Source organism: Aythya marila (genome assembly GCF_965140915.1).
Source record: "Aythya marila genome assembly, chromosome: 4".
NCBI lineage: Eukaryota > Metazoa > Chordata > Aves > Anseriformes > Anatidae > Aythya > Aythya marila.
In genome coordinates this window covers 53,035,557-53,050,972 of record NC_139045.1, presented here as the reverse complement: position 1 = coordinate 53,050,972, position 15,416 = coordinate 53,035,557, and the positions used below count along the sequence as shown (strand labels likewise).

Here is a 15,416-nt window from a genome sequence, read left to right as displayed (position 1 = left end):
ATTAAATCTTATGCAGCTGACTGGAGAATTGCTGCATGTGTGACTTAGAGTCTCTAGGTTAAATCAACAAAGCAGATGTTCATTTAAGAATAGTTTTAATTTTTCCCCCCCCCTACTTGATCAGGGAATAATACTGCTGTCCCCTTTACATAAAAATTAAAAAAGTATGTTTCTTTACTATAACATGGGACAAGCTCTTATTAAAGATAATGATCAACTTGCAGTAAAAACTCTCAGCTTGGAATCGGGAGGGGAAAAAAAGTAATTAAAAGTGACACTAAGCAATGATAGGTAGCCCATTACTTCCTGCATTATTTTTACAATTCATTTAAAGTTTGAGTTGTTGAGCAAGATTATAGAATACTATAAATTCTAGATCACCTCCAACAGAAGAACTTTAAGGGATGAAGAGAGTTATAAAGTTATTAGCTGCTAGGAAAGTTTTCCTCTAACTATTCCTGGCTTGGTCAGAAATGTGTTTGTTCTATTCATTTGCAGTATTCTTGACTACCTCATGCCAGGAACCAGACTAGTTTTAGCTGGACTAAGAGCTAAATACATACAGAAGAAAAAGCAGTACATCTTGTCTGGCACATGGATTTGTCTAAGTACATGTTGAGTAAGGCCGTGCATACGTGCAGTCCATATGCTGTTAGTAGGCTTGCATTAAACCACATTTGCTTCAGCTGTTACAGTCACGCTTTTGCGATGGAAAGCCATATTAATGTTGGATTATATTTTATTTAAAAAAAAAAAATCAAAAAACAGAGCACAGAAGTCTATTACTCATATTATACAATTCTCATCAAGAGTTACATGCTCTAATATCCCATAGACACAGACTCAATCGCATTAAGAACCACCTCATGCATTACTTGTGAGCACAAACCCTTCGAAGCAGGAACACAAGTCATCTCCAACTCTATTTCCCTGGCAACCATACTCTGAAGAGGATAACTGGTTATTCACAGTGCTGCAAAAGCTTCTGAACGTGTTTCTTTTGGCATGTGGCAAGGTTCTCTTGCATATATGCAAGGTATTTGGTATCCTGAAGGCATGCACCACCAGCTGTTCAGATTGCTAAACCTGACTCATCCCACAAGCCCAGTGTCCCGCTGAAGGAATGCAGCGGATGAAAAAAGTTGACTGAAGAAAGCAAGAGAAACACCAGTACCAGTCACCACCTAGTGATCTCCAGAAAGCCATCTGCCACTCCCCGGTTTAGAGTCATCCCACAGATTAGTGTGATTTTCACAGAGGAAGTTTTTAAGTGTTCCATGTTTCTACTTCAAACCTCTTAATGCCCAAGGAGAAGTTACTGGCTTGCCCTCTGGTACTGCTGGGGGAAGCCCAGAAGGTGTCTGCCTGCTCAAAGGGTGTGATTTCCCCTTTTGATTACAACTACACAGACCACAACGGTACCACAGGGTTGTCCTTGCTCTCTGGGTGTTGCATGAAAGCAGCACTAATGAATCAGGAAGAAAAGATGTCCTGATGGAAGATAGTTGGAGTTTAAGCTCCCATAATTTCCACTCTTTTTGGCTATCTTATAACATATTCAAACAAGAGTCTTGTGATAAGCAAAAAGTTTGAGGCACATTTGCCCAAAGCACTGAACAATTGCTACTTAGCAAGTCCTCCTCTAGAAGCCATTGAGGTACAGGATCTGAGGGCATCTGGCACAGGAGTACAGCTATTGCCACCAGAACAGATAACACTGCCTTGCATTGTCTCCTCAGTTTGGTGTAGAAATTCCTGAGGTCTTCAAAGATCTGTCCTAAAGCTCACATTGCATCTGCATTGCTGTGGGTGAAGAGTTACAATGACAGGACTCATTACCAAGTCGCTGATCTTGTGCTCCCAGTACAACTATTGACATAGCACACTTGAAGGCACAGCTGTTGAATAAAACCAGGAGGTGTTCTGTGACTAGTTACAGGATTTATTTATTTTTTAAAAAGACATCCCAACACTACTATTATTCAGCTAAGACTTCTATATGCCTTCTAGTTCAAAACCGGTTCATGGTCATCCTTCTCTAGAACTGCACTCCTTTTCACAACCCCATGCAACAAGCCAAACACAAACTTCATAATCTCAAGGATTTTAATAGCACTGGCCAATTGAGAATAAAAACAAGTAAAAATAAAGTAAAGGCAAAAGTATCAAGATACATAGGAACCATTAATTCCTGCTAATTAAATGAGGTAGAAAGCTGACTAACGTATGGGGCTGAATTTTTATTTTCTGAACAGCAGAGGATAAGTTTTGCAGATTCATTAAGAAAGCTGCTTTCAGTTGAAGTATAAGCAGAAAGGACGGGAAAAAAAAATAACCATCAGGTAGCTTTGAAGCTACCATTTGCTTTCTGCTTGGGCTGATACTGGATTAAGGTAATTCTGCTTAAATTCAACGTTCAGACAAGCAGCAAGCAGAATGCTCCTCTGCTGAAGATGGGTTGTATTGTGGTAACCGAGGAAAAACTTGCCCCAGGAATCTGATTAACTCAATAATTTACGTGCTGCACATGGAATGTAGGCAAGACAACCAAGAATCACAAGCGAGATTTACCAGTGGATCAGTTCATGGCTGCTAGTCCACTGCCAATGACATGATAGATGTCTGCAAAACTACCTGGCCTCCCAACAGATGCAGCTCAGACCACACCTGTGCCCGTTGATCCCAGTCAGGATCAGGGCATTACAGCTGCAGTCAGCTCTGGGTTAGGGCTCAACCCAAACCTATTAAGAGAGGAGTTCTAAGCAAATTTGACTCCACTGCCATTTAAAGCAGGCATTCAACAGGGGAAAGAATTAACCCCAGAGGAAAATTTTAAAAAGCAAGGCCAAAGTTCCTGATCACTATCTACAACTGGACTGAAGTAAGAAGATGTTCCATTTTTTTCTCCCCCTCACATCACTTGAAACATTTAAAGTGCAATTTAGGAACATTTCTGGAAGCAAAAATTTGCAGTTTGATGGTAACTTTTCCACTTAAAAGGTTGTTTCATTATTAAAAACAGGTCAGTACCATCATCAGTAACCAAAAAATTGCTATAAAAATAGAGATTTGAAAATAGACTGAATTCACATGTACCGGGTACCATTTCTAGTGTAAAATTGCTTTTAGTTTATGAAAAATATTTTTCCTTAAAAAAAGCATAGGCTTACAGTTATTATCCTTAAGAAGGTCCACATAGTTCCTTTAGTACCTACTAAACATTATACTCTAGGCTTTTTGACAGGTGGGTCCTGCAGGCTGAACTTGGGAATTTCACAAGAAGAAGCAAAAGGGATTCTTTTGGCTGACACCTTCTTCCCAATTGTTTCAATCTGAAAGAGAAAGCACATTTAGCAAGTGAGCACAGCAAAGTAGCAGAGTCATATAGGCAGAATTATGAGGAATACAGAAACTAAAGCCAGGGTGATGACTACATTTGATGAACGCTAGCATAGTAGAAGCTATAAAGCAGTGTGCCCAGGGACAGTTAATGGAAGTATTAATACAGAGGCTGAAAATAAAAGTGCAAAAAGTTAAAGGAAAAGAAAAAGCCTTTCAGGGGTTCCCACTTCACATATCTAAAGAGCTGCATCCTGCAAATTTAAGCATTTGTGCGCCTTATCTTCCATAAGACTATCAGTTCAAAAAAAAAGGAAAAAATATCAAGAGGGAAAGTCTATGGCCATGATAGAAGTAGTCACTGTGCTGTCACAAATTCTGTCTCTACTAGACATTTTTCAAGGCGTGCTTATACTGTTGAATGTTGATGGCAGAGTCTAACATAGCTTGGTGTTTAGGAGTATGAGTTTTCAAAGTACCAGAAAGGTACTGGAGGAAAAGCGCACTAGTGAACAGAGACTTAAGTACAGATTGATTTAAATTTAAAGCCTCTCCTGAAGAGAACAGTTTCTCCTACCCTCCCCCCTTGCTATTCCATCATTTCACTGTGCAGAAGCAGAAGAAAAACCCCAGAAGCATCACCCAGCTGGTTACCTGGAAGCCAATGACTTGCAGCTCATTATGAAGATCATCAAGAACTCTCCTACCATCAAAGATAAATGCAGGCTTCAGCATCTTCTTGTGAATACGTTCATAATCCAGCTCCTGTAAAAAGCAATTAAAGCATACAGAATAAGTATGTAGCTTGACACTGTTTATTTTCCCTTAGTTAAGTTTAAAGATGATATTTTTACCTTAAACATGTCCCATTCAGTGCAAATTACAAGGGCATGAGCACCATCACAGGCTTCATAAGGATCTTTACTTATAGTCACCAGCCGAGACACTGTAACAGAAGGAAAATAAAGTTTTGTTCTGCACACATCTGTGGCAATCTGGTGCACTCATGGAAAGAGAGTCTTTGTCACCCTATTCAAACAAGGTGAGTTTTGGGTCACTTATCTAGAGATGTCTTATGTCATTAAATAATAACAAAGTCGCAAGCTGCTTTCGTTACATTTATATCTGGTGTCCAAAGAGAATCTGGTATTTTGATGTTTGAAATTAAGCACTCAGATTTGATTTAAACACAGTCAGGAGCATTTCTAGAACTGGAAGTTGCTATCAACTGGTCAGATGCCAACTCTCAAAGGTTATAGACTATACAACACCAGCACACCACAGTTGCTGTTCAATGCTCACTTCGCACTAGAAAATACATGTCTCATTGCATACACTAAAGGCTGCCTTTATCATACCTGCCTCAGCAGCTGCCTAGAGGCAACCCTCCCATCATCCTCAAATTCAAGGACATGTCAAATAACACACACCTTCCTCACCACAGGTCATTTCCAGCCACTCTTCACCACTAGAAACAACCCAGGAGAAAGCTCTACAATGAATTCTGGAATTATTTACTTCTGCTTTATATGGGCAGGCAAGATAGGATTCAGCACACGAAGTTGTTCACAGAATAACACTAATCTCTCCTACTACTGGACCTTCTTGTTTCTCTTCTTTTAAATCATGCAGAGAAAACTCTTTCATATATTCAAAGGAGTATTTGTTAAAAGAAATGATACAATAGAACAGAATTAGCCTTTGCCTATAAAGGCTAAGGGCAAAGGGAGATGCGTTACAGTAATCTTCTGAACCACACCAATCTTCTACTTTAAGTGTAACCAGCAGCACATCATTGCCAGGGTGAAATGAATACACGGTATTTAAACAGGCCTTGCATATTTTGAGAATAGGGTGGGGGGTTTCTTCTTGTTGCAGGGTGCATGGAAACTTTACATGAGCATTCTTACCTTGGTTATCTTCTGAGACACCTGGGTGTGAGAGATCCAAGATGATTTGTTCCTTAGGTACTTTGGGATCATAGATGTGGAGCTTTGCTCCTTCATCCATTAAATACTTGCTAATGTAGATACTGGATGACTCCCTAGGGAAGAGAATTAAACAGCTGAAGAACCTGATGTTATGTTCTAAATAATGCAAATCTTCAAGTGTCATGATATGCAACGCCAGAGCCTTTATAATGGTTTTGCATTAAACGTCTTAGTGATAATCCATGCCAACAATAAATTAAAGATCTTGAGGGAGGCCAAGAAGAATAATACAAAAGAAAAATATAAAAAAAGCTTTCATCTCTTTCACTGAATCATGTAAGAAAGACAGTACGCCCCAGCACTCCTACTGACCATAAGTAACGAGGCATCACTCTCATAAGTGTGCAGTTGGGGAGAGTTTTATCATCAAGTCTGCCCTTTACAGAAAGAGGGAATTAAACATCTTTGGGGAAACAAAGCTGAAATTTTGTTTTCAAATAGCAATTTAGAGTCAGTTGAAAAAATATTTGCATTCTTTACTGTGGAGAAGGACAGACTCAAACAATTGTTCCCCGTGCAAGTTAAGGACTAAACACAGTGAGTTATCTGTTCTAGCTTCTGAATGATTCAGGTATGTTACAGAGATCAAGAATCAGTTGCCTCACCCATTTAGGAACCACTACCCATAAAACAAAGCAGTTCATTCAAAAAGAGGTTAAGGATCCCATATTTGATCTGTTTTCATTAACAGAATTGAGCTGGTTTAGCTGCACAGCTGTAACAAGAGTAGGGAATCCATATTAGCACGCTGATTTCACCGTCTTACCTGGTATCCCCAGTATCCTTTTTGAATGCAAACCCTAGAATAGCAATCTTCTTATCAGTGACAGTATTGAACAAACTGTCAATAATACGGGAAGCAAACCTTCGCCTCTGGTAATCATTCATGTCTATTACCTGAAATTATAAAAACGTCGTGGTTTAAAAGAGAGCCATTTTACACCGTAACTGGATTCTGCTAATAATCGAAGCCAAACTAGCCATGCAAGTTTAAAAGAGACTTGAAAGAGAAAGCCAAGTATTTTTACTCAGCATCATAAATAATCCAAAGGTAAGTTTAGTTCATTTATCACCTTGAGATAAATACAATTTTAATCAGTGACTACAAATGCATTTATATACATACACACCCCATCTTGTATCAGCTAGTTCAAAGGCTAGGCTTTTTCTGGTTTGTGATGTTAAAAAAAAAAAGTTACTACCTGTTCATTCTGGGCAGAAACATGGAAAACAGTTTCAGTGTTAGGAGTACCTAATGTCACATGGACATCCCATTGCCAGATGTATACTTTCCTACCTGCCTTGCTGTGAGAACACTTTAGATTTATTTTTTTTTAATACGCTTTAACTGATTTCAGTGCATAAAACTAGTGTGATTAAACTAGACTTGAAAGTGTCTTGGTTTTGTTATTACACAGAAGCAGGTTCATTCAGCCTGGCTGCTCTAGTGCTTTCCTCCCAGCCTGCTTCAAACTTTGATCCCCAGCCTTGGACACATGGGGCACCAGATCGCTGGTAGAACAGGGAAGGCAGGTTCCCCACCTAGTCAATGTTTACCATGAACTGACATGGAAGTGTCAGAAATCAATAGGAAAGTAAAATCCAACTCAGAGCAGGAATTAACAGAAGCTTAACATAGCTGGTGGCTGATGTTATGCAACATAAGGTATAAACAACACAGAAGGATATTGGTGAGCTGGGTTTCTTTGAGGAAAGGAAATAAAAGCAGGGAGATTATTCAAGTCAACAGGGTAATGTGGTGATGGGGAACATAAGCCTAACAGGTGACAGGGCAAGAGGGATACATTTCTTTCTCTATGTATGTTGTCAAGTGAAGAAGACTTCAGTCCACTGACAGTGCCATATTCATGCTGCAGGGACTGGGTTCACAGCTGCTTATTGCCCATGCGCATTACGTGGGCACCTGGGCACTGTGGGCTGGGACAGATGGACCTCTGCAAGCTGACAGTGCTCTGAAGAAGAAGGTGCAGGTAAGGGATCACACACACTACGTGAGCACAGCACTTTGGCTGCTGCAGGGTTAGGATAAGGTAGTCTTTCTGTCTGATCTGTCCACAGCTTAAGTCATATGGAAACACTGCAAAGAATTACTCTTAAACCAGAGTAATAGAACTTAAAAGCAATAAAAGTTTTAAACTAGTTCATTTATGTTAACATAAGCCTAAAGGGTTCACTGCTAATTAAAAATCACCCCATACAGAGCAAGCCATAAGTGTTCATACACATTTGGGCTGCCAAGACTTCAGCTAGGTTGCATAAGGGAAGTATCCTTATGATCTCAGAGGACAAAGAACCAAACCAATTTGTCTCTTGTCTCTTTAAAGACTAGTAGTTTTACCATTCTTCACCAGATTATCAAGTCACTGTGGTTAGTTCCTGCAGCTCCCACTGCTCCAGGGATGGTCTGCTTTCATTTTATGCTGAGTAAACTGAAGGATGACTAAACTTCACAAGTTTGAGGAGTTATGAGTAACATCCAGCCACATTTCAGATAATTAGAAAAGAATACTTTTCACTTTTGGGGGAATAGACTCCTGCAAAGCCAGAACTAGGAGTTCAGATACACGTGTACTTTGCATTTTCTATTGCTACTTCCAAACAACTTCCCAATCCATTTGGTTCAGACAAGTTAATTCACTCCAAATAAAGCCTACAGAGTGTACATGTGGACAATACTCAAGAGCTGAAGAAACAACACCCCATGGAAAAAAAAAAGTGAAAAGGAAACTTGTACCTGTTGCCAGTATCTGGCTACTTCAGGTAAGTTCAGTGCCTCACAAAGGTACACTAAATTCAAGACATCCTTCTGAAAACAGCTACCTCCAAACCCTGAAAAAAGAAGATTGTTATTTTACAGGTGGCTTGCATTAGTAAGGTACTATTCTAACAGTCTTTATAATCAAGTAGTTTTTGGCAATCACTGACAGTCAGCATTATAGGTGTTTTTTGTTTGTTTCCCCCCATCCCCCCAGGATGTCACTGCTAACAAACGAAAACCCCTAGGGATCTTTCAGAGTCCAACACCTGGAGCTACTTCATCAGTTACAAAAGCCTTAATGTCTGCTTCAGATCCCATTAAGTCAATAGAAGTTTTAAACCTGTCTCAATGGATCACAAGAGTCTCTAGATAATAGGATATTTTTTATCAATAGAAGGTAGACAAGCTCCTAGGTTTGCTCACACCCCACCTAGAGATGCATACGACTATTTCTCAGAATAAGCATGCAGAGGTTAGGTTCTTCCCCTTCCCCACAGCCCCAAATGACTGTTTAATCATAGTCGAGAATCAGAAGATCACCACAGCAAAGAGAGAATTGAAATAATGAGTAGAAAGATCCTTGACTCCTAGAACTTTGCTCAGAGTTCCAGAAGCAACACATTGTAGGATGAATTATAATAACCAAATACGATTTGGAAGTGTATTTACTGTATGCTTCCACTCTTGCATGGATTTCTAAAAGAGGTTAATTTAATAAGGTTATTTTGTGTGGATTTTGTGCTTCACATTACCCAGTCTAGAACACCCTCCATCCTAGACATTTCACCAGGAAGTGTTTTTATGCTGGCACTTCACAGCAATATTTTTCTGTGCTGTAGAAGATTTTAGATTATCAGATTATGTATTTCAAAACACTATTAGTAGACCTATCGCAGTAATAAATGGAAGCCCAAAAGGAGGAAAAAAGAGTTTCCACTTACCAACACTGGCTTTCAGAAACTTATTTCCAATTCTTTGGTCTGTTCCAATAGCTCTTGCTACTTCTTCAACATCTGCCCCTGTAGCTTCACACAGAGCACTGATTGAGTTAATGCTGCTGATTCTTTGGGCAAGGAAAGCATTAGCTGCCTGTAGATAAGAAAAAACACAGTATAGAAAATTTAATTCCTCTGGAAACCAGAGAGCCCACAGGTCAATGAGTGAGATACTAAAGTAATTCTTCCTCCAGTACTATGTAGCTCTGTTGAGCGACTAAATGGTAATAAGCAATGCCAATAAATGCAAATAAATGCCAATTAATGAGATCTAAGTAGAATAATTTAATATTTAACTTGCAGACTTGGAAACATTTCATGAAGGTAGTCAGCTTCTGCAGTACTGATGGCTTATTTAGTAATAACACAGCAATAAATGTGAGGCAAGGATTTCATGGAAAATTGATATCATCTATTAGATCAACCAAGATCATTGGAAAAGATGAATATCCTTTGACATCCACTGGGTCCTCCAAACCCTGTCTGTCTTTCCTAGCTACATCACTCAGTTTCAGTGAACTGCTTAAGAGCTTCATCTCACTTGCATCCTTCACTCACTACAGAGACAAGTGCTGAGTAGTACTAACCAGTTTAGAAAGTTCTGATGACCAGGTGTTGGTGGTGAGGATTTTCTCTTTGGGCACCCAGTGCTCATAAACAGCACAAAGGGCACGGACAGCTTTCTGTCCCTCTGGAGAGTCATCTCCACCAATAAGCACTCTGTCCGGGTTCTTCAGGTCCTTGATGGCTGTTCCTTCTGCGAGGAACTCTGGGTTAGACAGCACCTGCAAGCACACAGGTGAAGCGTAAAATAAAGAACAGCTAAAAAGCAAAAGCCAGCACCCTTAAAACATAACTCAAAGATTATGCTTACCTGCAAATCCAGGTTAGGCTTTGTATTGGCATCAAATATCCGACGAATGCTCTCTGCAGCACGAACTGGCACTGTGCTCTTCTCAGTGACAATTTTGTAGCCATTGGAGTTTTGTACAATTCGTCTAGCACAAGCTTCAATGTATTTCAGGTCAGCAGCTCGGCCTTTTCCCATCCCATAGGTCTTTGTGGGAGTGTTAACCTAGTTACAGATACATAGGCAGAGGAGAAACATCATAGGTCTCTCAATTTCACCTATTCAGTTGGTCCTGTGTTAGGACAGACACTTTGTTTCCCTGAACCCAGTTTGGTTCTGCCCCTCAATTACTCTAGTCGCCCTATCAGATGAACAGCGATTAGCTTTCTCAATTACCCATCTTGTCTTCCAAAGAAAGCTCACTGGCCTCTATTCAAACAATTTAAACAAAAGCAATTCATAACAGCTCTGCAGGCTTGTAGGAAGCTTAGGCCTTATCCTGGACACAGCAATAATTTCTTTATTGCTACAGACAGACTTTTTTTTCTTGTCCAATATAGGAAGTGTTAAAATTCACATTATTAGAGTCTTGCAACTAGTGAGGCAGTTAAACCCACTTTGCATTGGTTTTAAATCTAGGTGTAGAGCTGCTGAAAATCACTTTATACACAAAAGAAAATGTTTAGATTAAGACAAAGGGTCTTTTTTATTAGAAACTCAAGGAAATAGCAACAACACAAGAACTGCTGTGATTTTACAAGTCAGTTACAGGAACCCAGGTGGCCACACATGGGTTGTATTAGTGGCAATATTCCAGCCAAGTAGCATTCATCTTAGCCTTCATGAATGGAGAAAACTACTATCAGGAGAGCTCTGCACTGAGGTGCCCAACAAAGAGAGGATCTCAAGAAAAGAGGACTTTAGTAACAAGTCTCAGCTGTGGCCTACCAAGATGAATAGAAGCCAGTCCTTCTGGACTCTGCATTGGGTACAACCTTCTCTACTAAGAGAGGTCACACTGCTTAATGTTTGACTGGATCTGCTTCTTAGAGATGTCAACAGCTTAAAAATATTAGGGCCTCCTAAAGGATATTAAGGAAAATTCCTGCCAGCTCCTACCATCAATACACAGCTTCTAGAAGTAAGTCACCTTTGTAACTAGTGCTCACTATATGATTTTGCATCCCAGTCTCAGAATCATATCAAACTCCCATGGCCTTCAGTACACTACAGTGACAGATCTGCACCAAATCCTGCTCTAGGGCCCCAAATACTTAACCAAGCTAAACATCAGCATTATCATTTTGACTTAAGGCCTGTTGGCCTGCCAAGTGTTCTGCTGGCTACAAGAAACCAAGTGCAAGATAAAGATAAAATAAAAAGCTTACTGCTCTTCCCCACAGCGTGCAGAAAGACAAGGAGAAATCTGTGACAGTGACATGACTAAGTGAACCCATATGATAAAACAAAGGCCTCTTCCCAACATAAAAAAGCAACATATAAGATACAAACATACACAACCCCCTAAACTTACAGAAATAAATACAAGGTCAGCTTCTCTAATGGCATCATCAATACTGGTAGAAAAGAAGAGATTTTTTCCTCGGCAGGACTCTACCACTTCTTTTAACCCTGGCTGAAAAGAGCAGAAAAAAGAACAGTTATGGTTAATGCAGTACATTAGTCTTTTGGGGCATACAGAACAGTAGAATTACATGCCCAAACAGGCAGCATATAATTTCAGATAGAGACTTTTCTGCTCAGTGTGGCATATTTTCAGTCTGTCAAATGTAAAGCAAAGCTTATGTAGCTTTATACAAGGGCAAAAATAAATAAACCCTTTTCTTAGTCAAGACACTCAAAACAGTCTCAGATTTCAGCCACACTGAGTTGCTATTTACACAACAGGTTTTAGGCTCCAGTTATTCACATGCTTAGCTCTACTGCCATGAACAACAATTAACATCACTCTACAGGTTCTTTAAGTAGATTCAGGAACAAAGTCTTACAATATTCCCAAGGCTGCAGGGAATAAAAAAAGCATTTGCAACTCTCCTTGTCCCTCAGCTACACATTCCATGATCTCCCAAACCAGTAAACTCAGATCTAATAAACTGATTCACTATTTAATAACAAAAAAACCCCACAGAATCAATTTACACTTAGTTAACAACCTCAACTCCAATGAAAGAGGCAACGGATTGACAAAAGGAGTTGTCCTTCTCTCCTGTGTCTACCACACATTTGTACCAGATTACCAGACTAAATACTAAATTTATCCAGGAACCACACCTGCAGTGTGGAAGAATCATGGGCACAATCTGATGAGATTCTTTCCAGATACACAGACAGTGCTAGAACACTTTTCCTTCCCTCAACACCTCCACTCAGGCAAGGGGAGCAGGTCATGTGTACGCGAACAAGCCTCTGTACTAGGATGGACTATAGAATGTTTTAGTTTAGATATGTTTGTCATAGATAAGAGAAGCCTTTATATTCTGTTTGATAATAAATTCACACGCACTGTAACCTGGCAATCAAGTCCCTAACTTGTGAGATGCCTATCATGACATGAGGTATTTGAATAAGTGCCAGGAAGGCAAAGGTTCACTGTAGGGAGAGAGAGGAAAATGAAGTAGAAGCTTTCTTATGCAAGGCATTTTTGCTGTCTCACTTTATACCAGATATCTCACTGAAAAGGAAAAGAAAGGTCAACATAGGCAGAATAACCCATCAAATATTTCATCTATAGCTTTATTGGGATGTAAATAGAGAGGTAGCTCATAGGGAGTGAAAGAATTTCATTGTACCTTCTGACACTGGGAAGAAAAAAAAATGAAATAAAAAATACAAAAACCTCTGTGTGCAATGACTCAAATTTACAACTGTCTGAACTAGTTCTTGGCAGTTTTTATACATTCTTTGTAAGGAAAGGACAGTGCCAGGAAACAGATGTTGTGCTGTTTAGTTTTTTTCTTGTGTGCGCTTTTAGCTTTAAAAAAAAAAAAGCCAAGATTATTTTTACTTAAACTCTAAGTGTTGTAGTCTACGTGTTAATACCAAATGAAGTACTTCCTTTTGTAATCTTTTTTCAAGTCTTGCCTGCTAATCTGAGCATTACACACATTTTCCTTTGAATATGCTTGACAAAGGAAGTCTGCTCATCTCTGTGTAGTCGCACTATTTTTTTTTTTACTACTTTTACAAACTAAGTGTTACAGCACAGACAGGATTCAGAAGACTTCTTATAGCCAGAAGAAGCAGTAACTGCTAGTAACAGCACCTTGTCATTAGGAGCCAAATGAGATAAGTTTTCATTCCCACATAAGAATGGAACCTGAACCTAGAACAATTATATCTCATGAAACAAAGAAGAAGAGAGAAGAATGAAGGGCAGAAATCCTTTTGAGCATTAGGGAAGTACTTACTACACTTTCAAATTAAAGGCCTTCTGTAATAAAGGAAAAAACAGTATGATGCTTTTAGAAATCATTTTAATATGTCCTAAGATCCCTAGGCTAAACTGGAGGTTTATAGTATAAGTAAGACAGGAACATGACCATCCTCATCTAACAACATGGTTAAGATGGGCAGCACAGGCTGGATTTTGGCAGCATTCAGAACAGAACAAGCTTATCACCCACTATTACACATTAATATTGTGCAATAACACAGCAGATATCTATAACTGAGTAAGAGCACTACGTTATGGTTAAATAGATTGCAGGAGAAAGTCAGCATGATTTAGCACAACTCACTAGGAAAACAGTGATGTTTGTCATTACTAGGCCATTGGTAGATAACCCTTAAGTACCCTCCCACACCAGATACCGAATTCTTGTTTCCAAAATCTGACTGAATGAGCGGCTGTTCCAGAACGCTCATTTTGAAGGCCGTCATTGTGCTACTCTGAGCGAGCTTCAGAGGTGGGCCACGAGGAAGTGCCATGCGGTGCAAGGGAAGCAGACGCAGGGCTGGCTGGAAGGAGAGATGCCAGGGAGATGCCTTTACCTCGTAAATGGGGAGCGTGTCCGAATTCCAGGCGTTGATCCTGGCCTCGTTGACGTCCACGACGGTGACGGTGATGTTGGGGCACATCTGGGCGATCACGCTGCAGGTTGGCCCCCCGACGTAGCCGGCTCCGATGCAGCAGATCTTCTTGATTTCGAACATGATTGCTCTGGCAAGAAGGGGAGAGGAAAGGCGAGAAGCGGGGGTCAGGAAGCCTCAAAGCATCCCTGCTCCGCCGCCGGGCTGCCACAAAGAAGCGCGTCCGTGCAGCTGGATCCTAAATGCGAGGCACAATTAATAGGCAAAGCTTCCAGATCCTGAGCGCCCAGGAGGCGTTTCTGGAGGCCACCCCGCAGCACAAACACCCCCCTTCAGCCGGGGAAGGGCCGGGGGCGGGGAGGGAGGGAAAGGGAAGGGGAAAGGAAGGGGAGAGGCGCCTCGGCCGCGGCCTCCGCAGCCCGGGGAGGGAGCCAGGCCGGCAGCCGCGGCACTTACAGCCTGCGGGCAGCGGGGCTGAGGCGATGGATGCTCGGCGAGCTCAACGCGACGCTCCGCTGCCAGCCGGGCGGCGACTATTTAAAGGGCCGCCGCGGGGCTGAGGCGGCCGCTTCATGCCGTGGAAGCCGAGCGAGGCCCGGCCCCGGTTCCTCCCTTCCCGCGGGGCCGGGGCGGAGCAGATCGGAGCGGAGCGGAGCGGGGCCCGCCCGCCTCCTCCCTCCTCCCGCCCTCCTCTGGCCCCGCCGGCGAATGGGCGCCGGACACCTCAGGCGCCGAGCCCGCCCCGCCCCGCCCTCAGGGGCCGCAGGGCCCCCGGGCCCGCATGGGGTCTCCGCGGCCGCTCCCCGCTGTGTAGGGGCTACGGGCAGCTCCGAGCCCCCCCCGGGCTCCGCTCGGCTCGGGGCGATGGGAGGGGGTGGCGCCGGGGTCGCCTCTTGTGCCGCCTCTTGTGCCGCCTCAGGGGGTTGTGAGGGGAGGGCTGCGTTTTGGTGGCCAAATATGAGGGTGAAGCGTGTTTGGTCCTTCGTCCGTGCTTACCAGGAAACGAAATTAGAAGCACAGAATCATTAAAGTTGGAAAAGAGCTCCAAGATCGTCTGGTCCAGCCACCCCCCAACACCACTGTCACCCATAAAACCATGTCCCAAGCACCGCGTCCAACCTTCCCTTGAATGCCCTCAGGGACCGTGACTTCGCCACCTCCCTGGGAAACCCCTTTCCAAATAAATTCATCATTCCTTCTCCCTCCTGTACTACAGGGCCCTCTGAGCAAAGAAGTGTTGTTACAAGCGTGGACAGCTAACAATAAAAACCCAGTGTTTAAAGTCCCACAGTAAGGCACTACAATGAACTTGCACTTTCTTGCTCTCGTGATCTGGGCACTGCCCAAGGATCCGGTGCCCGTTTGTATCAAAGTTCTTGGATTTTTGTATAAATGCCGTGTGTTTCTGTTAT

At 41.8% G+C, this 15,416-nt stretch overlaps 1 protein-coding gene across 1 annotated transcript; it reads right to left on the bottom strand.

Moving 5' to 3' along the window:
* Window positions 1–742: 742 nt before the first annotated feature.
* UGDH (UDP-glucose 6-dehydrogenase) lies at window positions 743–14,636 on the bottom strand. The gene is made up of 12 exons (XM_082758709.1): window positions 14,461–14,636; window positions 13,966–14,134; window positions 11,489–11,590; window positions 9,979–10,179; window positions 9,692–9,889; window positions 9,051–9,198; window positions 8,086–8,180; window positions 6,097–6,227; window positions 5,250–5,383; window positions 4,194–4,285; window positions 3,994–4,104; window positions 743–3,332 (listed from the first exon to the last, which is right to left on the bottom strand). Exons 2-12 carry the CDS (start codon window positions 14,125–14,127, stop codon window positions 3,222–3,224), a joined length of 1,485 nt encoding a protein of 494 aa, XP_082614835.1. The 5' UTR covers window positions 14,128–14,134; window positions 14,461–14,636; the 3' UTR covers window positions 743–3,221.
* Between the last annotated feature and the right edge of the window lie 780 nt (window positions 14,637–15,416).